The sequence below is a fragment of the Chiloscyllium punctatum genome, chromosome 19 (genome assembly GCF_047496795.1).
Source record: "Chiloscyllium punctatum isolate Juve2018m chromosome 19, sChiPun1.3, whole genome shotgun sequence".
In the NCBI taxonomy this organism is placed as follows: domain Eukaryota; kingdom Metazoa; phylum Chordata; class Chondrichthyes; order Orectolobiformes; family Hemiscylliidae; genus Chiloscyllium; species Chiloscyllium punctatum.
In genome coordinates, this window is record NC_092757.1 from 70,089,444 (window position 1) to 70,113,208 (window position 23,765).

The window sequence follows — 23,765 nt, forward strand, 5'->3', positions numbered from 1 at the left end:
TTCCGATAGTCAGCTATGAAAAGCACTCTGAAAGATGGGCTTCAGAACTGCTAGGAGGCCCCAAAGTACAGCTATACTGTAATTAGTCTGGGAAGTTCAAACATTGGAACCATGCAAAGTGCCCCCAACTCCAAGTTAGAGTTGAAAACTTGAGTGGTTCTGATTTACTTACCTAAATAGCCAGCCAGTAAAAGGTTAAATGATTTCAAACCTGCTCTAACTTCATGCTAACTATATTCACCGCACATCCCTTTGTCCACTAACCTCATTCCCACTCACATTACCTCATATTTATGAATATGCTGGGTTAGAGTGGTGCTGGAAAAGCACAGTAAGTTAGGTAGCGTCGAAGGAGCAGGAAAATCGACGTTTCGGGCAAAAGCCCTTCATTCTTGATGAAGGGCTTTTGCCCGAAACATCGATTTTCCTGCTCCTTGGATGCTGCCTGATCTGCTGTGCTTTTCCAGCACCACTCTAAATTAGAGTCTGATCTCCAGTATATGCAGTCCTCTCTTTCGCCTTTATGAATATGCTGAAGAGTTTTGAATTGCTTGTATTTGGGCCATTATGTGGAAATCACAGGAAGTCAGTTTTCTTTGATTTTCATAATCTGCAACTTTCCAGTTATGTAAAATTAAAACATTGACTGTTTGTCTTTGATTTCCTTTTGTTAGGGATGAAGACTGGAATGAATTCAATGATATCAACAAGATCATCATTAGACAGCCAATTAGAACAGAATACAAAATCGCATTCCCATATTTGTACAATAACCTCCCGCATCATGTTCATCTCACCTGGTAAGTAGATAAGTGTAAATTATTTGCCATTTGTCCTAGATTTAGAACAACACAAACAGCAAAATTTTCTGATTTAAAAAAAAAATTCAAGGACTGTGGGCTTTGCAGGTTGGGCAGTATTTGTTGCCCATCCCTGGTTGCCCTAGAGAAGATGGTGGTGAGCTACCACCTTGAACCACTGCAGCCCATTTGGTGCAGATACACCTACAATATTGTTAGGACGGAAGTTCCATGAGTAGTATTGTAGAACACAAATACCTTGGAGTTCAGGTAGGTAATTCTTTGAAATGTGTGTCTTAGGGTGATAGGGTGCTTAAGAAGACATTTAGCACCCATGCCTTCATTGCTCAGACCTTTTGAGCAAAGGAGTTGGGCCATTATGTTGAAGTTGTACAGGATGTTTTTGAGGTCTCTTGTGAAGTACTGTCTGCAGATCTGCTCGTCCTGTTATAGGAAGGATATTATTAAATTGGACAGTGTTCAAAAAATATTTATCAGGATGTTGCTAGGAATGGCGCGTTTGAGTTATAAAAATAGGTTGGGACCTTTTTCAACTGGAGCATAGGAGGTTGAGAGATGACCTTTTGTAGAGGTTTACAAAATCATGAGTCTAGATAAGGTAAATAGCAAAGGTCTTTTCCCTAAAGTTGGGTAGTTCAAAACGAGGGAAGATTTTAAGCTGAGAGGAGAAGGATTTAAAAAGAACAAGAGGGGCAACTTTTCATGCAGAGGTTAGTGTGTGGATTGAACTGCCAGAGGAAGTGGTGGATGTAGTTACAATTACAACATTTAAAAGACATGGGGATAAGTACATGAATAGGATAGGTTAAGGGGGATATGGACCAAATGCAGGCGGTGGGGCCAGTTTGGTTTGGGAACATGGTCGACGTGGACTAATTGGACCAAAGGGTCTGTTTCCATGTTTTATGACAATGACTCTTAATAGCCAGGAAGTTAGAAAAATTGACATATCCATCATCTATATTACATTTCTCTGTGTCAGTAGTAGCATTTCGTTGTATGTTGTAATCTGTTTAGTATTGCTGTTTACCTCACCTGTACCTCTACCTGCGCCCACACCACTCCCCTCACCTCCATCCAAGGCTGCAAGGGATCCTTCCACATCCGTCAGAAATTCACCTGTACCTCTACCGATGTCATCTTTCCAGCACTACACTCTCGACTGATATCCAGCATCTGCAGTCCTCACTTACTGCTGTTTAGCTCAGCATGACTGTTTGCATGATTTGTAATAATTCTCAACCGTACTTTTTTTTATTATTTGCTTTGCATATTTAAAAATAAAATAATCTGTATGATCTCATGATTATTTGAGATCCATTCAGTCTCTCAAGTTCTTTTGGTATGTGAGCAAACTTGTAAATTTCCTTTTGTCTGTGGAATGACAGTGCAAGGAAAAATTGTCAGAATGCTAAGTAGTGGGTTTTGTAATGGCAGTGGATTTATTTACCCAGATAGGACTATCTAAAACAACTTTCAGTGGCTCTGTGGAAAGTACCTAACCATTAAAGAAAGTATTGAATGTACACCTAGACTTGGGAAGTTAAAGTTAACACACTATTAAAATTTCTTGTGTTATATGAGGACATTTTTTTTCAAAGCTCTCAAAAGTTTAAAAGGGAGAAGGGCAGACAAAGGAAGCACATGGTGAGGATAGTACAGGGGAGAGAGAGAGCGAGAGAGAGAGAGAAAGAGAAAACCTGCACAGTTACCGCCTTTGCTGTTTGAATTTGTGTATCGCTGGACATCGGAGTGCATCTGGGAAAATTAACAAACAGTGAAATTCACAACTAATCTTGGAGGAACTGTTGGGTGAAGTTCACAGCACAGTATCAGATAAGTTAATTGTTGTTTTAAGTCTGTCCAATAGAAAGGCAACAGTAGTGGGTACAGTGGATTCTTTTTTGATTATATGTTTTTGGAGATAAGTCTCTTGATTAAACTTAAAATATAAGCCATAGCTATTAATTTAATCTGGGGCAATGTTTGTAGAGGAATAAGACGGTGTTATTTTCTGGGTCTGTACATTGTGAAGGAGCAAAAATGGCCTTTGCAGTAATATGTACTACTTGTCAGATGTGGGAGTTTAAGGGTTACTGTGGATTATATCTGCCATAAATGCTGTTGGATGCAAATCTTATTAGATCGAGTGGATCGGTTGGAGAGACAAATAGAAGCGATGAGGAATTTGCAACAGCTACAGTAGGTGATGGATGGCAGTTATAGAAAGGGGGAAAAAGTCTCAGATACAGTCACATAGATGGGTTAACTCCAGGAAGGGTGAGAGAGGTAGGCAGCTAGAGCAGGAGTCTTTTGTGGATATATCCATTTCAAACAGGTATGCTGTTTTGGAAAATGTAGGGGGTGATGGATTCTCAGGGGAATGTAGCACGAACAGCCAAGCTTCTGGTATTGAGACTGGCTCTAATGCAACGAGGGGTACATCGGCTTCCAAGAGATCAATTGTGTGAGGGGATTCTGTAGTCCGAGGTACAGACAGACATTTCTGTGGCCAGCAGAGAAAAAGCAGAATGGTGTGTTGTTTCCCTGGTGCCAGGATCAAGGATGTCTCAGAGAGGGTGCACAGTGTTCTTACGGGGGAGGGGGGGGCCAGCAGGAGGTTATTGTCCACATTGGAAGGGAAAAGGTTGAGACTCTGAAGGGAGGTTACAGAGAGTTAGGTAGAATTTTTAAAAAGGAGTTCCTCAATGTAATATCTGGATTACTTCCAGTGCTACGAGCTAGTGAGGGCAGGAATAAGAGGATAGAGCAGATGAATGCATGGCTGAGGAGCTGGTGTATGGGAGAAGGATTCACATTTTTGGATCATTAGAATCTCTTTTGGGGTAGAAGTGACCTGTACAAGAAGGACGGTTTGCACCTAAATTAGAAGGGGACTAATATATTGGCAGGGAAATTTGCTGGAACTGCTTGGGAGGATTTAAACTAGTAAGGTGGGGGGGTGGGACCCAGGGAGAAAATATATTCCTGTCAGGGTGAAAGGCAAGGCTGGTAACTATAGGGAATGCTGGATGACGAAAGAAATTGAGGGTTTGGTTAAGAAAAAGAAGGAAGCATATGTAAGGTATAGACAGGATAGATCGAGTGAATCCTTAGAAGAGTATAAGGAAAGTAGGAGTATACTTAAGAGGGAAATCAGGAGGGCAAAACGGGGACATGAGATAGCTTTGGCAAATAGAATTAAGGAGAATCCAAAGGGGTTTTACAAATATATTAAGGACGAAAGGGTAACTAGGGAGAGAATAGGGCCCCTCAAAGATCAGCAAGGTGGCCTTTGTGTGGAGCCACAGAAAATAGGGGAGGTACTAAACAAATATTTTGCATCAGTATTTACTGTGGAAAAGGATATGGAAGATATAGACTGTAGGGAAACAGATGGTGACATCTTGCAAAATGTCCAGATTACAGAGGAGGCAGCGCTGGATGTCTTGAAACGGTTAAAGGTGGATAAATCTCCAGGACCTGATCAGGTGTACCCGAGAACTCTGTGGGAAGCTAGAGAAGTGATTGCTGTGCCTCTTGCTGAGATATTTGTATCATCGATAGTCACAGGTGAGGTGCCGGAAGACTGGAGGTTGGCAAATGTCGTGCCACTGTTTAAGAAGGGTGGTAAGGACAAGCGAGGGAACTATAGACCAGTGAGCCTGACGTCGGTGATGGGCAAGTTGTTGGAGGAAATCCTGAGGGACAGGAGTTACATGTATTTGGAAAGGCAAGGACTGATTCGGGATAGTCAACATGGCTTTGTGGATGGGAAATCATGTCTCACAAACGTGATTGAGCTTTTTGAAGAGGTAACAAAGAAGATTGATGAGGCAGAGCAGTAGATGTGATCTATATGGACTTCTGTAAGGTGTTTGACAAGGGTTCCCCATGGGAGACTGATTAGCAAGGTTAGATCTCATGGAATACAGGGAGAACTAGCCATTTGGATACAGAACTGGCTGAAAGGTAGGAGACAGAGGGTGGTGGTGGAGGGTTGTTTTTCAGACTGGAGGCCTGTGACCAGTGGAGTGCCATAAGGATCGGTGCTGGGCCCTCTACTTTTTGTCATTTACATAAATGATTTGGATGCAAGCATAAGAGGTACAGTTTAGTAAGTTTGCAGATGACACCAAAATTGGAGGTGTAGTGGACAGCGAAGAAGGTTACCTCAAATTACAACAGGATCTTGACCAGATGGGCCAATGGGCTGAGAAGTGGCAGATGGAGTTTAATTCAGATAAATGCGAGGTGCTGCATTTTGGGAAAGCAAATCTTCCCAGGACTTATACACTTAATGGTAAGGTCCTAGGGAGTAAAGAGACCTTGGAGTGCAGGTTCATAGCTCCTTGAAAGTGGAGTCGCAGGTAGACAGGATAGTGAAGAAGGTGTTTGGTATGCTTTCCTTTATTGGTCAGAGAATTGAGTATAGGAGTTTGGGAGGTCATATTGCGGCTGTACAGGACATTGGTTAGGCCACTGTTGGCATATTGCGTGCAATTCTGGTCTCCTTCTTATCGGAAAGATGTTGTGAAACTTGAAAGGGTTCAGAAAAGATGTACAAGGATGTTGCCAGGGTTGGAGGATCTGAGCTACAGGGAGAGGCTGAACAGGCTGGGGCTGTTTTCCCTGGAGCGTCAGAGGCTGAGGGGTGACCTTATAGAGGTTTACAAAATTATGAGGGACATGGATAGGATAAATAGAAAAAAGTATTTTCCCTGGGGTCGGGGAGTCCAGAAATATAAGGCATTGGTTTAGGGTGAGAGAGTCATGATATAAAAGAGACCTAAGGGGCAACTTTTTCACGCAGAGGGTGGTAAGTGTATGGAATGAGCTGCCAGAGGATGTGGTGGAGGCTGGTACAATTGCAACATTCAAGAGGCATTTAGATGGGTATATGAATAAGAAGGGTTTGAAGGGATATGGGCCGGGTGCTGGCAGGTGGGACTAGATTGGGTACTGGTCGGCATGGACGGGTTGGACCGAAGGGTCTGTTTCCATGCTGTACATCTCTATGACTCTATTATTCTAACTCAGTCAATGAGGTATAAACACTGAATTGAAGATTCAGTGAACGTTTCTACTTTGCTAAATAAGCAGATCTCCTGTAAGTTAGAGTTGAAATATGGTATCCTTTGTCTCTGGTAACCCAGGGCCTGAGAGGAGAAAGAAAGTCATGTTTCTCCTGTTTGCTATCCAATGAACTTTGTTTGAAATTAGAGATGTATGAATATTAAGTAATGTTCTTGATGTGGTACCCCCCTGACGAAATCGCCTTCCTATATACTCATGTGTGACTCATGTTGGTTTGGATGGGGCAAAAAACCATGAATCTGTTCCCCATAATAATTTAATTTTGAAATGATGAAGAAAATGTGCTTTCTTGAGTTTGCTAAATTTGATATTTGATGTTATTTTGGCTCTCATTTAACCTCTTCTTTGGATTTAAGGTATCACACGCCAAATGTTGTCTTCATTAAAACAGAAGATCCAGATTTGCCAGCTTTTTACTTTGATCCGTTGATTAACCCAATCTCTCACAGACACTCTGTTAAGGTAATCGTGTCTATATTAGAGTAACTTCACTTTTGCAATGAATTTCTACTTTTGAAATAAAATGAGCAAAAGATTATCACTTTTTTTTTGCATTTCATTTCAGAGCCAGGAACCATTGCCTGATGATGATGAAGAGTTTGAGCTTCCTGATTGTATGGAACCATTCCTGAAAGATTCTCCTTTATATTCAGATCATACCGCCAATGGCATAGCATTGCTTTGGGCACCAAGACCGTTTAACTTGAGATCTGGAAAAACAAGGAGAGCACTTGACATTCCCTTAGTTAAGAACTGGTACCGTGAGCACTGTCCAGCAGGTCAACCAGTCAAAGTTAGGGTTTCTTACCAGAAACTCCTGAAGTACTATGTACTGAATGCACTTAAACACAGACCACCGAAAGCACAAAAGAAAAGGTTGGTTGAATGTTCTGTAATTTTGGTGTTTTCAAAGCATGTAAGTCAATTCATTGGAAAATTAGATATTCTGCATCTCTCTAATTGAACTTGCTTAAGAATTAGTATTGTCTGAAGTAAAGTTAGAGGGAATTCCAGTTGCACAGGAGGGAAAGAGAGACCAGTGGTCAGCAGTGCTAGTGTACCAATTTGTTATGCAGATGATGAAGGATTGTTCATTGACTGCCTGGCACTTTAACATGCCTGCTGTTTAAGAATAAATGCTGGCCTGTTCAATGGTGTTAGAATGACAAAAGGCACTAGATTGATTTCACCATAACTTTGCTATCCCTGGCAAGTGTTAACTGCGTAACAAGCTCACTGTCCCTCATAAGTAAAAATGTTAAATGACTCCTGTTTTTAAAAAAAAGTGGAGGATATTTTATGTAGCTGTGATGGTGGCAGATGTTGATGCTGGAGAAAATGTTTCTGTTTTTGTTATCCATTCTTGGTACCCACTTCTTTGCATGGTACAGCACTTGTGGGAATACACAGGTGATAGGCTGATCTTAGGTCTTTCTGTTCTGATCATATTCAGGGCTTAAGTGTGCCATTCCAACCCCTCTCTTTTTGGACTTTTATGATTTAGTTGACCTATTTCTTTCCTTATTGTGGATCTTTCTTGAGACTGATATTGCATGAACAATGTGAATCTGATGGTATTCAAAGCCATGTTAGCAGAATTTTTAAAGTTTTAATGGATTATATTGCACTCAGGTTGGCAAACAATACCCAGTCTTAACAGGCACCAACATCCTGGATTTGCCATTCATGTCATGGTGTGAGGGAAAACAGTGGTCCCATTTCCTGCTTTGGCTATTATATCTTCTAACTGACATAAATGTGCCATGCAGAAAAATATGTCTGGGCTGACGGGGCCTCTTGTAAAGTAAAATGGGTTCCTTGTTTGGGAGGAAAAGCGATTGGTTCTTTGCATTTTCAAACTTCACTTTGGTGCTGATGTTTAACTCTTCCCACTTCAGGTACTTATTCCGTTCATTCAAATCGACTAAGTTTTTTCAGTCAACCAAACTCGATTGGGTAGAGGTTGGCCTCCAGGTGTGTCGTCAAGGTTACAACATGTTGAATTTGTTAATTCACCGTAAGAATCTGAATTATCTGCATCTGGACTACAACTTCAACTTGAAGCCAGTGAAAACGCTCACTACTAAGGTAAAGATTATCTTGGTCCATCTTTTTCAAGTGAAGTATCTCTAGACTTTGCAGTGCAGTTATGATTTGGAGGAAACCTGGTAAACTGAATCTGGAATTTGGCAATTTGAACTCTTTTCAGATTTCACTTAATGAATATTATAGCTGTTTCAAAATTATTGCAATGGAAAATTATTTTATACTTTGATCTACTTTGTCATTTTGCCCTAAAAACTTATGTTTAATATTTTCTTTTTCTTTTGTACTGAAGATATCTGATAAACCAATATGTTGTTGGGTCTAGGTAGTTTGCCCTTGAAACTGGCGCATTCTGCATAGAAACCCTATTATAGATGGCTCTATAAATAGTATTTGCAATTCGCAAGAACAAAAATGTCTTTACTGTAATTTACCTAAATTGTGTATAAATATAGGCTAAAGCAGTTAAATTAAAAGGAAATTTGTACCCATAAACGGACTTCAAGACTAGTCTATCAGATTCACTACATTTTCAAAGTATTTGTGTTTTTATAATTCAATGAACTCTGTTAAATTATCCAGTTAGATAGTCTATTCACATGCAAACACTTTGGTTCTTCAGTAATAACTGAGTCTGACTATCATGGGTGTAAATGTCATTTCAGTGGTTTGCATTAATACTCTTCAGTCCAGTACTAAGGCAATGTCATCTTTCAAATAGCGTGTTAAACCTCTGCCAAAACACACTCATCAAGTTGGAAATCCAATGGTGGTCTTTGATTAGGAAAAGAAAAGTTCCCCAAAGGGGAACAATATCATTTGGCTAGAAACAAATTATCTGTCCAGTTAATCATTTCTTCGCACAATTTGTTATTGTTCACAGATGTCATGTTGTCTGTGAAGCCAAGAATGAAATAACTCCAGAGAGGCCGGTATCTAGTCACTCTTTATTTACAAGTGGAGAGTCCTTGACATTGATCCAGCTTCCTCAGAGCCAGCTCTCAGAGTGAACATGATGTCTGATACTTCTGTTTGTATTTATCAATTTAACAACCCCAATCAGGGATCTCATATTTTGAGGTCCACCTGGCTGACCTTGTTACAATCATACATGTAATTATGTTGATTTAAACTGAAGCAGAAGTAGATTTTGAACAATTGTTGTGGTCTTTAAAGAAAGTAAGGGAAAAACTACCAATATGTTCATTTTTTACAGGAACGTAAAAAGTCCAGATTTGGCAATGCATTCCATTTATGCCGTGAAGTGCTACGTTTAACAAAGCTTGTTGTTGACAGTCATGTACAGTACAGGCTGGGGAATGTGGATGCCTTCCAGGTATGTCAATTTAAAAACAAAACTTGGAAACAGCTACTTCAAGTATATTGTGTACGCTTGTTATGGTCTTGTAACAGTAAATTTCAATTTGGAAATAATGCAAATACTGTCCACTTTCTCCTTCCTTATGCTAGTTTGGAATTGCTACCTTTTACTTTGTCTTTTTCAAACTAATCTATGAATGGCATTTAACAATTGGGTTTGAGAGTATTGACTTTATTTACATTTGAAGAATTTGCTGTTAAGGGACTTGAAGGTTTGTGCAATATTATGCCATTCTATGGTTACCACAAACTGATTATAGAATGATTGCATGAATAAGTAATCACTTGAATGTATCAACATGAGAAAAATAATTTAAATGTAGTACAGATATGTATTTTGGTCATTTAGTGTCTTGGTTGGGAATTGATATGCATTTTGGGTGTTAATTCTTTAGGCTATAACTGTAACAAAATTGTTTTGCACTGTATTGCTAGTGCAGTTGTGTTGCAGTGGAAGCCTGAGTTTGGGCTGTCAGATTGGAGTGAGATGGATTGAGATATTCTGAATGAACATTACCCTTCACTTAGCTTTTGTATTGTTTTGAGCCTTAACGCCCACTATACGTTCAGTGGAGCTGTACATCAACACTAAACTTGTAGTGTCTATAAATGGGCATGATTTTGTGCAAATAAGGAAAAGAATCACATTTTGTGTCAGTTATAATAAAACATTGGCTATGTTGTAAATCTGTGAAATTAAGTATGATTTGTTTTCTGTCTCTAGTTGTCAGATGGATTGCAGTATATCTTTGCTCACGTTGGACAGTTGACTGGAATGTACAGATACAAGTACAAGCTGATGCGACAAATCCGAATGTGTAAAGATCTGAAGCACCTTATCTATTACAGATTTAACACTGTAAGCGCAATATTTTGAATAACTGATTAAATCTAAATTTGCAAATACACATTAGGCTCCCATTGCACATTTTAATTGGTCTCACCCTGGTCTTTCAAGAGTTGTAAATGTTAATGTAATTTTTATTTGTTCGTATAATTTTGTCAGCAATTTTGTGATGTTTTGATACATTTTTTGGAACATTTTGAAAAAAGTACTTTTTCTCTTCTGACATTACCCTTACCTATCAAAATCATACCTTTCAGTCGTTGTGTGGGTTGATGTTATGTTTTCACACCTTAGCCCCTGCTGTTCTCGAGTGTCTTGTTGCAAGATTATGATGTCTTTTTTTTCTTTCTTCTCCATTTGAAAATAATTTTCCATCATTCAGTGTAATTGATTTGATTGTTCAGTATAATTTGAATCTTCGGTGGTATCAAACAACCTTTAGATTATTACCTTCCAAAATGGCAGAGCATTGATCAACAGGTCAACTCTTAGCAAGTGGATTGTGGATGTTCAAGAAAGTAGGTCACCACCACCTTGAGGAAATGTAGGGACGGGCAGTAAATGCTGGCCAGTCAGCGATACTCATGATCCATGAATAAAGAAAAAATCATTTTGAGTGGTAGACTGCACTGACACCGTTTTCTTTTATATAGCATGAACTGTTCGTAAATTCAATGCAATGTGTTTACTTGAAATTATGTGCTTTTAAAACCACTGGTAGTTTTCTAATAACTGCGGTCCGTATTTAATTTTGCAGGGACCAGTAGGCAAAGGGCCTGGCTGTGGATTTTGGGCTGCTGGCTGGAGAGTGTGGCTTTTCTTCATGAGGGGTATAACTCCACTGCTGGAGAGGTGGTTAGGAAACCTGCTTGCCAGACAGTTTGAAGGTTAGTAAGATTTGTATTTTTAAAAAAAGTTTGTACATACTCTGAAGGTGTAGTGTTCTTGAAATCGTAACAATTGTACTTCCTTCCTGATCGCTCTTGAAGAAATTTGTAAAGATTCTCCAATCTTAGTTAACTGAAATATCTCCCACTTCTCCCAACCCTCTCTGATCAGGTCGCCATTCCAAGGGAGTAGCTAAGACTGTAACCAAACAGCGTGTGGAATCTCACTTTGATCTGGAGTTGCGAGCTGCTGTTATGCATGATATCCTCGATATGATGCCTGAAGGAATCAAACAAAACAAGGCCAGGACAATCTTGCAACATTTGAGTGAGGCTTGGAGATGCTGGAAGGCGAATATTCCTTGGAAGGTGTGTACTTGAATAATGGCCCATAAGTGAATATTATATGAGTAAGAATATGCTATTCCAAAATATTTCTTCAGACAGTAGTTCTGTGTTCCATTAAATAAAAAACTGGATGTCTTGTTTGTTTCTAGGTATACTTTGAATATTGTCATTATCCAAGCAAGCATAGAATCCTGGCTGTCGTCCACAGTTCTCAGATATACTTTTAAACCAGTCAAGTCTGTCCTCCCCCCATTACAAACTCTACAGTTACATATGTCTTCAATTCCTTTGCACTACATTATTAAATTCACCAAAATAGAATGTTGAGTCCTAGGCTTTCTAAAGATGTAGCTTATTTTTGGGACTAATTATTTATTTATGAGCTGTGTGTTGAAGTGTGCATTTTTTGGCACTCCTTCTGACTCTTTCACTCTTAGTGAAGCTGTTGGGATGGGCAAGATTTATTTTCTGCTCAGGATTTAATTATGAGCATGCGTTTTAAAGAAGAATCCATACTTAATTTTGAATCCAAAAGTTTTCTAGTTGCCTTATAGGTTACATGTAACTGAGGTTTAAGTGTAAAACAAAAATTTAAAAACATGACCCATTGAGACTTGGTATTGTTACAATAGGTTCCAGGGCTGCCAACTCCAATTGAGAACATGATCCTTCGGTACGTGAAAGCCAAAGCTGACTGGTGGACAAATACTGCACATTACAACAGAGAACGTATTCGTCGTGGTGCAACTGTTGACAAGACTGTGTGCAAGAAGAATCTGGGTCGCTTAACCAGATTGTACTTGAAGGCAGAGCAAGAAAGACAGCACAACTACCTGAAGGTAAGTTCTCTGTGTCATGTATATTAATGGAAAACGTGACAACATTTGCAAGTTGTGCTGAGAATCTTTAGAGTGCAGTGTGGATAACCAAATGTAGTCCTCTACTGATTAGTAAAAACGTCCTTGTTTGAAAGAACATATTTATATCCACTGCTCATAAAAGAGCAAATTCAGTGAACTTTTTTAAAAATAGAACCAGATAATTGCTTCAGAACATGAAGCTACTCCAAAACATTGCATGGAGATGCTCCTAGATTTGGACGACTACTTTCATTTAGGGGGATAATAAACTATTTGTAAAAGTAGTAATAATAAAGTATTTTACATAAGTTATCTAGTAGTCATATCATTTATTTGGTCATGTTGCACATTTTCTCTAAAAGCCAGAATGATCTAATTACTTGGAAGTAATAATAATCTGTTTAATAGGATGGTCCCTACATCACTGCGGAAGAAGCCGTTGCCATCTACACCACCACTGTGCATTGGCTAGAGAGCAGGCGTTTCTCTCCAATCCCCTTCCCTCCTCTTTCATACAAGCATGACACAAAGCTTCTGATCCTGGCTTTAGAAAGATTGAAAGAAGCTTACAGGTAAAAATGCATACTTGTAATTGAAATTGCAAATTGAAATGATTAAAACCATTAATGTCAGACTTTACTTAATTTTACACATGTTTTTCTTCCATTTTGTGCACTTAATTTCAGTGTGAAATCAAGGCTAAACCAGTCACAGAGAGAGGAACTGGGTCTAATCGAGCAAGCCTATGATAACCCTCATGAGGCTTTATCCAGAATTAAACGACACTTACTTACTCAGAGAGCTTTCAAAGAGGTTTGTAGAGATATTATAAATTTCCACATTGTACCTAAGACCATAAGAAATAGGAGTGGAAGTAAGGCCATTCGGCCGATCGAGTCCACTCCGCCATTCAATCATGGCTGATAGGCACTTCAACTCCACTTACCCACATTCTCCCCGTAGCCCTTAATTCCCCGAGACAACAAGAATCTATCAATCTCTGCCTTGAAGACATTTAGCGTCCCGGCCTCCACTGCACTCTGCAGCAATGAATTCCACAGGCCCACCACACTCTGGCTGAAGAAATATCTCTGCATTTCTGTTCTGAATTGACCCCCTCTAATTCTAAGGCTGTGTCCACGGGTCCTAGTCTCCTCACCTAACAGAAACAATTTCCTAGCGTCCACCCTTTCCAAGCCATGTATTATCTTGTACGTCTCTATTAGATCTCCCCTTAATCTTCTAAACTCCAATGAATACAATCCCAGGATCCTCAGCCGTTCCTCATATGTTAGACCAACCATTCCAGGGATCATCCGTGTGAATCTCCGCTGGACACGTTCCAGTGCCAGTATGTCCTTCCTGAGGTGTGGGGACCAAAACTGGACACAGTACTCCAAATTGGGCCGAACCAGAGCTTTATAAAGTCTCAGTAGCACAATGGTGCTTTTATATTCCAACCCTCTTGAGATAAGTGACAACATTGCATTCGCTTTCTTAATCACAGACTCAACCTGCATGTTGACCTTTAGAGAATCCTCGACTACTTTGGCTTTGGCTTTACGAATTTTCCCACCGTTTAGAAAGTAGTCTGTGCTTTTATTCTTTTTGCCAAAGTGCAAGACCTCGCATTTGTTCGCGTCGAATTCCATCAGCCATTTCCTGGACCACTCTCCTAAACTGTCTAGATCCTTCTGCAGCCTCCCCACTTCCTCAGTACTACCTGCCTGTCAACCTAACTTCGTATCATCTGCAAACTTTGCTAGAATTTCCCCAGTCCCTTCATCCAGATCATTAATATATAATGCGAACAGCTGTGGCCCCAACACTGAACCCTGCGGGACACCGCTCGTCACCGGCTACCATTCTGAAAAAGAACCTTTTATCCCAACTCTCTGCCTTCTGTCAGACAGCCAATCCTCAATCCATCCCAGTAACTCACCTCGAACACCATGGGCCCACCAGCAGCCTCCCGTGTGGCACCTTATCAAAGACCTTTTGGAAGTCTAGATAGACCACATCCACTGGGTTTCCCTGGTCTAACCTACTTGTTACCTCTTCAAAGAATACCAACAGGTTTGTCAGGCATGACCTCCCCTTACTAAATCCATGTTGACTTGTTCTAATCAGACTCTGCTCTTCGAAGAATTTAGAAACCTCATCCTTAATGATGGATTCTAGAATTTTACCAACAACCGAGGTTAGGCTAATTGGCCTATAACTTTCCATCTTTTGTCTTGATCCTTTCTTGAACAATGGGGTTACAACCGCGATCTTCCAATCATCCGGGACTTTCCGTGACTCCAGTGACTCTTGAAAGATCTCAACCAATGCCTCCGCTATTTCCTCAGCCACCTCTCTCAGAACTCTAGGATGTATCCCATCAGGGCCAGGAGATTTATCAATTTTTAGACTTTTTAGCTTTTCTAGCACTCTATTTTGTAATGACAGCCATACTCAACTCAGCCTCCTCACTCCCTTTAATTGTTGGGATGTTAGAACTACCTACCCAGTTCTAACCATTTATATTGTCATCTTGTAACTGCACATTAAGTTATGACAGAAGTATTATTCAGTTTCATAATGTTAGATTTTTGTAACCTCTCCTTTGAAAGGTTGGTATTGAGTTTATGGATTTGTACAGCCACTTGGTACCTGTTTATGACGTTGAACCATTGGAGAAGATCACTGATGCTTACCTTGATCAGTATTTGTGGTATGAAGCTGACAAGCGACGGTTATTCCCTCCATGGATTAAGCCAGCTGATACAGAGCCTCCTCCATCTCTTGTATATAAGTGGTGCCAGGGTATGTTAATATTACATGTTAAAACTTTGTCTTTTGCAGATTTTGACTGCATTCATTAAACATTTATTTAATTTCATTTTGTGGACAACAGAAAAAATGTATTTCAACTGATAAAAGTATTTCTGCCAAATTATTTTTGGCACTGTGTAGGGATATTTTTGCAAGTTTTGTAACACGCTGCAGCGAACGTCTTATGCAAATTTAACTTGCATAGAAATACGAAGCATGGATTTTCATTTACCACGCAGACAAATACTCCTTGAGTGGCACAACTCAAGTATTGCTAAACTTTCATTTGTGGAAAGTTGCTTCCAATGAGAAAGAGAAATTTTGTATATTCTTCCAGCAATTGTGTACAGTTCTGGTTGCCACATTATAGGAAGGATGTGGAAGCATTGGAAAGGGTGCAGAGGAGATTTACCAGGGTGTTTCCTGGTCTGGAGGGAAAGTCTTATGAGGAAAGGCTGATGGACTTGAGGCTGTTTTTATTGCAGAAGGTTGAGAGGTGACTTAGAGACCAACAAGATGATCAGAGGATTAGCTATGGTGGACAGTGAGATCCTTTTTCTGAGGATGGTGATGGTGAGCACAAGGGGCCACATTTTTTTTTATCTAGGAAGAATAGATATAGGACAGATGTCAGAGGTAGGTTCTTTATCAGACAGTGGTGAGGGCATGGAATGCTCTGCCTGCAGCAGTACTAGACTTGCCAACTTTAAGAGCATTTAAATGGAAAAACATATGGATGATGATGCAATAGTGTAGGTTAGATGGGCTTCAGATTGATTTCACAGGTCGGCACAACATCGAGGGCCGAAGGGCCTGTACTGCGCTGTAATGTTCTATGTTCTAACATATCTTCATTTTAGTTGTGACCTATTATATGTGTAATGCAGCGCAAACTTTTTAGGTCGGTCTGTTGAGAAAATTAACCAATTTGCGTTAATCTAAAAAGATAAAAAGAAAGTTCCAACTTATTTTTAGAAATCTATGTATTCCTTATAGAACTGAAAGATTTAGCTAATGTTAGGATTTATTATTATTTAATGGTTTCTTAACGCAGGCATCAACAATCTTCAGGATGTGTGGGAGACAACTGATGGTGAATGCAATGTCATGTTAGAGTCGCGATTTGAGAAAATGTATGAGAAAATTGACTTGACTTTGCTGAACAGATTGCTGCGTCTAATTGTAGATCACAACATTGCTGATTACATGACAGCCAAAAACAACGTGGTCATCAATTACAAGGTTTGCATATTTTCTGATATGCTGATTGATAAGTAATTTCAAACTGCATGGAATATAGACTGATATTCACTGTCAAATTATACAAGTATAGAATTCTTACAACATTTCAGTGGAATAGAAATTTTCTTACATATGTTGTTAGGTTTTGAAATTAAAAATGCAAGAGGTTTTCTATAGCAGAATGCATTTTTGACAATTTACTATTTCAAACCTTGATGTCTGTAAAAGAAGTGATGGGTGATTTCAACCTGTCAGACAAACTATGATATTATCATAGGAAGTTTACAGCACAAAGAGGCCATTTTGCTCGTTATGCGATTGTGAGAACAACTTGCCTAGCCCCACTGTTCCAGTCTTCATCCCACAGTCCTGCCATATTTTTCTTTTCAAAATCTTATTCCCATTTGAAAATCATATCTTGCTCTTACTCCTGCGCATAGGAGAAGTGTCTCCTCATCTACTCGGTCTGGATTCTTTATGATTTTGAATACCTCTATCAAATATCATCTTTAATTTCTTTAAAGAGAAGTACCTCATCTTCTCAGCATCCTCCATAAGCCCTCAGCATCACATATTCAGTCTCCAGTTGTTTTCTGTCACAATATTAAGAAATGACTGAAAGTACTGAATACTACAAAGGGTTCTAGTCCTGATAACATTCTGGCAATAGTACTGAAGCACTCGTGCTCCAGAAATAGCAGTGCCCCTAGGCAAGCTATTCCAGTACAGCAGTAACAATGGCAATGTGAAAAATTGCCCAGTTATTTCCTGCCCTGAAAAGCATTTATTACCTGATCAGCCTATTATTCATCAGCAAAGTAATGGAAGGAATTTCATTAGTGCCATCAAGCAGCAGTTACTCAGAACCACTCCTGATCTATTACAGTCTTGGTCCAAATAAGAACAAAAAAGCTGAACTCCAGGGTTGAGGTGAGAATGACTTCCATTGATAGCAAGGTAACTTTTGACTCTAGTGTCGCATCAAGGAGCCTTAGCAAAACAGCAATCTTTGGAGATCTTTGCCACACTTTGGAGTCTTATCTGGTACAAAAGTAGTTTGGATTAATGGAGGTCTTATTTCTGGGATGTCACTGCAGTCGTAACTCTCAGCCATCTTCAGCTGTTTTACCGATGACCTTATATCCAACATAACATCAGAAGTGGGGATGTTGACTGAAAAGTAAACAAGGTTCAGCACAACTTGTGACTCCTCAGATACTGAAACTGTTCATGTCCATATACAGCAAGACTTGAATAACCTACAGGTTTGGGCTGATGAACAGCAAGTAACATTTGCACTACATAAGTGTCCAAGCTAAGATCATTTCGAACAAAAGGAATGTAACTACCTTGCCCTTGACATCAATAGCATTATCATCATAAAATTCCCATCTATCAATATCCTGGGTATTACCATTGACCAGAAGTAGAAATGGACAAGACATATAAACACTATAGCTGCGAAAGCAGGTCAGAAGCTAGGAATCTTGCAACAAGTAACTCACCACCTAACTGTAAAGTCTGTCCACCATTGTAAGGTACCAATCAGGTGTGTGATGGAAAATCCCCTATTTGTCTTGATGATTACAACTCCAACAGTACTCAAACCTCAGCACCATTGGATAAAAGCAATACACTTGAATGCCATCCCTTAAATGCAGGAATCTAGATGAAGCTAAATCAATGTTTTACAAACCTTGAACATAACCTGTTTCTTTTGTATTCTGTCTCTTTATTAGGCACAAGAGTTAATTTGTTTTCTTGCTACTTTGATTGATGCTATGTAGCTTTGTAGTGCTGTTTTCCTGAAATTTTGTTCCATTGCGGTAATATGAGGCTAACTGAGGTTTGCAGTTCCACGAATTAGGCAGTTGTCACGTTTACAATTGGATTGAATGTCTTCTGAAATAGAGCACATTATTGTTGGTGATTTTGTTATTGTAGCTTCGGTAGTGTTTTGAAATGTTCTGTTTGGGACAGACTTATTCTTTCCTTTTATACAAAAGGACATGAACCACACCAATTCCTATGGCATTATCCGAGGGCTCCAGTTTGCCTCCTTCATTGTCCAGTACTATGGGCTTGTGTTGGATCTCCTTGTATTGGGTCTCCACAGAGCCAGTGAAATGGCTGGCCCACCACAAATGCCAAATGATTTTCTGAGTTACCAGGACGTTGCCACAGAAGTTGCTCATCCTGTCAGACTTTTTTGCAGATATATTGAGCGTATACACATTTTTTTCAGGTAAGAAAACATTTCCTTAACCTTGAAAAATAATGTATGAATTTCATCAATTCAAAAACACAGGCAAAATAATGAATTTCCTTCTCAAAACATTGTAAAAGGCAGCATTTCTTGGTAAAAAATGGCAGTTAATTTCAAGCCCAATTATGTAAGCTTCTGACATTGCTAATTGCAAAATAATTTTGGAACATTAATTTTGCTTTTGGAATACTTAAATTTCAAAGTACTTTTTATATCATGCTCTCTTCGCTTTAAAGCATGGTCTGCTGCTGCTTTCGTGGTCCACAACGAGTTCAAGTGTATCTAAATTATCTTCCTTCATTTGTGCATTTAGACAGTGGGTGTGAATGTACTTCTCAGGCTCTGAGCCAATTTTTTTTTCCACTGAATAAACACACAGACTTTCTAACACATCATTGGACGACAATTAGATATTGATCCGTGAGAGATCATTTGCTCTTAAAGAGCTGCTTTGCTTTGGCAGAGCACCCCAGTTGCTGCTGTTCAATACAAATCGGCAATTCACATAATGATTACAGTACAGAAGAAAGTCATTCATCCCATTTTGTCTATGTCAGCTCTCCAAACAAGCAGCTCCTTTCGTGTATTTTCTTACCCTTATCTGTAACTTTGCATATTGTACTTTTTCAAATAATTGTCGTGTTCCCTTTTGAATGTTTTGACTGAACCTTACAAATCCTTTACCCCAGTACCGTGTTCTAAGAAATTTGATCAGGGCAGTAAATTCTATGGTATTGGTTCTCGCTCCATGAAAATTAAAGTTAGGATCCTCTAAACTGGATGGCTCAGTTATAACTTAGGCAGCCAAAGAGCTGATGAGTGAATATGTCTCTTCAAGTGCATATAATAAAATCTTTCAATGTTCAGGTTTACAGCTGATGAAGCCAGAGACTTGATTCAGCGCTATCTTACAGAACACCCTGATCCAAACAATGAGAACATTGTGGGATACAATAACAAGAAGTGTTGGCCTCGAGATGCTCGTATGAGGCTTATGAAGCATGATGTCAACCTGTAAGTGTCAAAAGTCTTATCTTATCATTATTGACCATTGCAAACATTTACCTGCTGGTTGCCTGTTTGATTTATGCTACATGTCATGAATCTGACATATGTCCTCACCCCAAACCTAAGCTTAATTTTTACATGAACATTGCAATCACTGTCGAATTTTTTAAAGTCCCCCTCCCACTCCACCAAGGACATGCAAGTCCTGGGCTGCCTCCACTGCTAAATGCTAGCCACCCGACGCCTGGAGGAAGAACACCTCATCTTCCACCTTGGGACCCTCTAACCATACAGAAATCAATGTGGATTTCACTAGTTACCCCATTTCCCCTACCTCCACTTTATCCCAGATCCAACCTTCCAACCCGGCACTGTCCTAACTGTCCATCTTCCTTCCCATCTATCCATTCCACCCTCCTCTCCAGCCTATCACCTTCACCCCCACCTTCGTCTATTATTGCATTCCCAGCTACCTTGCCTCAAACCCCCCAACCCCACTCCTCCCCCATTTATCTCTCCGCTTCCTTGGTCCACCCCTCATTCCTGATGAAGAGCTTATACTCAAAACATTGACTCTCCTGCCTCTTGGATGCTGCCTGACTGACTGTGCTTTTCCAGCACCACACCCTTTGACTCTGATGTCCTGCATCTGCAGTCCTCACTTTCTCCTGAATCTTGAGTGCATAAGCTTTATTCCAACTCTGACTTCATATGGGTTGTAAAAGGTGCTATCCTTTGAATAAGATATGAAGGCAGAGTCTCCCTGGTCAGCTGAACATGGAAGGTCTCATTACTGTTTGAAGAACAGCAAAGCAGGGGAGTCTTTCCAATAACATGCTACCTAAATGCTAGTCCTTTTCCTTCTCCTTCCGATATTGGTATTTTCTATCTTTTCGTGGACCAATGTCACAACTGACTAAGATCAGGAACAGATTTGTTCCAAACTCTACACTCAAGATGTACTGCTGGCTCTTGATGAAATTGATTAATGTGTCTCAATTAGCGTGTTAGCAATGCACATAAAAGATTGTTAAGATCTATATTGATAACTTTTTTGTCAAAAGAAAATTACTAAGAGATTGCAAAGGAGTTTTGTAATTTGGAAACAACAATTTATTAATTTTATCGTGCTTCACAGTTCTGTTATAATTGACTGATGATGTTAGTAATGTGTCACAACTCAGCACAGATTTTTGGAATGTTGTAAAAGAACAGGACCTGCCTGAATGGACACTAAGTATCTTCTAAGCTAAGCATAGAAATCTGTGGAATTTAAAATCACCTTGAAAATTTTTAATGTTAGAAGTTTGCATTCAAAATCTTAAGTGAACTGCCAGAAGGGATGAGCAAAAGATTAAACCTGTTAACACACTTTGATGCTGCCACTGAAGGGTTGTTCATTCATGCTTGATGCCTGTGTTTATTAATTGCTGATAAATTGCTCTCTTGTAGTGGTCGAGCTGTGTTTTGGGATATTAAAAATCGACTACCTAGGTCTGTTACCACTATTCAGTGGGAGAACAGTTTTGTATCTGTATACAGCAAAGACAATCCCAACCTGCTATTCAACATGTCTGGTTTTGAGTGCCGCATTCTTCCTAAATGTCGTACTAGCTATGAGGAATTTACTCACAAAGATGGAGTCTGGAACTTACAAAATGAGGTACAAACTTTGCAATTGTAATTCTGTACCTAATAGGAAGCACATTTCTGATCTGAACTGTTACACCATCACTTGACCATCACACGTTTTGAGAAAATAATGGATATCAGTTGAATATGGTAGAAATAATCAGAAAGCAGGAAAGCAACTGGGGAAAGTGTGACTCTTAATATTGAAAAGTGTAGTATCCAGAGGAACCTCATTATCCAGCATTTGATTATCCAACTGTCGAATTATCCGGCAAGATCGCAATATCCTGATGCTCAGCTAAACTATGTTATCCAGTAATTGATTATCTGGAATTCGATTAACCGAACGAAATACTGCCTGCCCGTGTCCATCTGATAATCGAGGTTTCTCTGTAGTTGAAAGCCATGGAATCCAGTACAATAAACACAAGTAGCAGTATATAGAAATACAGTTCTATTGTGTTTTAAAATTTCATTAGCAATTTGTTGAATTCCCCAAATACTAGTTGTATTTCAAAAAAATGAAGGTAATTGACTCCTTCAACTCATGGATATTGGATAATTTGTAAATTGGATATTAATAACAATGACTGTACTTCAAAAGTTACCTTTATTGTCTATGAAATGGATTAATGTCTTAAGTGTTTTATGCAATGCTATTGTAGTGTTTTTTTTTCTCTAATTTGTATTGCAGGTCACCAAAGAACGCACAGCTCAGTGTTTTCTCCGAGTGGATGATGAATCCATGCAACGATTCCATAACAGAGTACGTCAGATCCTCATGGCTTCTGGCTCCACCACTTTCACTAAGGTATGTTTCTTGAACTGACATTGTATCAAGCATTTTTGTTTGAAATAGTAACATGGAATGTTGAATGTTTTTAAACTGCGGCTTTAACTAAGTCGCCTGTGTTTGCAATGGATGTAAGTCGTGTCAGAAAGTTTTGAAAATTGCCCTTTTATTGAAAGTTATGTGTTGGGACCTCTCAAAAGTCCAAACTGGGATTTGCCTGGAAGGTTTACATTCCAATGTTAATTTCCCTACATCCAGAATGCTCTGAAAAAGTCTCCAGCTCAGATTTGAAGTCATAGACTTCATAGTGTTCCAACTTACTTGTCTGGATAGTTATCCAGAAAATGTCAGACAGATAAAAAACATGTGTAATATCTATATAACTGACAACCTTGTCCTTTGTTTGATGTTGCAAAAGAGGGTGTGTCTTATCTAAAGATCTTCCATGCAATTCTCAACAAGGATTCATGTATTTGGTGAGTTCTCCATCAGAAGAACTGCCAGAGGGAAAAAAATTCAATTAACTTTTGAGTTGGTCATTTGGGCCATCATTTCTCTGCTAGGCCTGTTGTGTTGTGAGGGACAAATATATACTGTTTTTGGCAGAAAAAGTGTAAGACTTGAACAATAGGATGTAGTAATTTGAAATTAATTGCAAAAGGTTTTAAGCCATCAACTTTGATCAACGAGGTGTATGTGGATGAAGTGGGAATATGGCATTGAGATAGAGGTTCAGCCATGATTGTCAGCTATGAAGGATGGTATGGGCTGAAAGGCCTAATCCTGATCTTAGTTACTGTGTGTTTAAATAATTTGTATCATAATCTTTGTGCTTTTTAGATTGTGAATAAGTGGAACACTGCTCTGATTGGCTTGATGACCTATTTCCGTGAAGCAGTGGTTAACACACAGGAGTTATTAGATCTTTTAGTGAAATGTGAGAACAAGATCCAGACGCGTATTAAGATTGGTTTGAACTCCAAGATGCCAAGTCGTTTTCCACCTGTGGTGTTCTACACACCTAAGGAGCTGGGCGGTCTTGGGATGCTCTCGATGGGCCACGTTCTCATCCCACAATCTGACTTAAGGTACTGTCTAAAAACACATTTCCTTTTCACTGATTTACTCAATGTACTAGAAAATGTGTGATGTAGCAATTCACAACAGGTGTGCATGTAACATTGTGCAAATCTATTGAACATAATGTTGACATTTTCCTTGTAACTTTTTTATAAAGAAATCTTCCATTTTAAGTTACATGGCAATTTAAGCACAAAGCTTTTACATTTTTTAGGTGGTCCAAGCAGACAGATGTGGGCATCACTCATTTTCGATCAGGTATGAGTCATGAAGAGGACCAGTTGATTCCTAATCTTTATCGTTACATTCAGCCTTGGGAAAGTGAGTTCATTGATTCACAGAGAGTATGGGCAGAGTATGCACTGAAACGACAGGAAGCTATTGCACAAAACAGGTCAGTTTTGTCATTTTTTAAACAACAGTAGTAATAAGATTCTGATGGTAGTTTGGTTATTTCACAAACTATTTCTAATTTCAGGCGCCTAACTTTGGAAGATCTGGAAGACTCCTGGGATAGAGGTATTCCACGCATTAACACATTGTTCCAGAAGGACAGACACACACTAGCTTATGATAAGGGCTGGAGAGTGAGAACTGATTTTAAACAGTACCAGGTATGATTCCTTAAAAGAAAAATGTTT

The 23,765-nt window shown here is 39.3% G+C and overlaps 1 protein-coding gene across 1 annotated transcript in view; it reads left to right on the forward strand.

The window, feature by feature from the left end:
- prpf8 (pre-mRNA processing factor 8) overlaps positions 1–23,765 on the forward strand; it is a 54,659-nt gene that overhangs the window by 14,609 nt on the left and 16,285 nt on the right. Inside the window, exons 7-26 of the mRNA XM_072589630.1 lie at positions 675–800; positions 6,275–6,380; positions 6,484–6,794; positions 7,817–8,006; positions 9,181–9,300; positions 10,069–10,203; positions 10,949–11,078; positions 11,251–11,447; positions 12,059–12,265; positions 12,695–12,858; positions 12,973–13,099; positions 14,902–15,094; positions 16,158–16,345; positions 18,352–18,590; positions 19,479–19,625; positions 21,072–21,282; positions 21,946–22,062; positions 22,885–23,132; positions 23,339–23,518; positions 23,603–23,738. Coding sequence (XP_072445731.1) covers positions 675–800; positions 6,275–6,380; positions 6,484–6,794; positions 7,817–8,006; positions 9,181–9,300; positions 10,069–10,203; positions 10,949–11,078; positions 11,251–11,447; positions 12,059–12,265; positions 12,695–12,858; positions 12,973–13,099; positions 14,902–15,094; positions 16,158–16,345; positions 18,352–18,590; positions 19,479–19,625; positions 21,072–21,282; positions 21,946–22,062; positions 22,885–23,132; positions 23,339–23,518; positions 23,603–23,738 — 3,472 coding nt within the window. The remainder of the gene's footprint in view (positions 1–674; positions 801–6,274; positions 6,381–6,483; positions 6,795–7,816; positions 8,007–9,180; positions 9,301–10,068; positions 10,204–10,948; positions 11,079–11,250; positions 11,448–12,058; positions 12,266–12,694; positions 12,859–12,972; positions 13,100–14,901; positions 15,095–16,157; positions 16,346–18,351; positions 18,591–19,478; positions 19,626–21,071; positions 21,283–21,945; positions 22,063–22,884; positions 23,133–23,338; positions 23,519–23,602; positions 23,739–23,765) is intronic.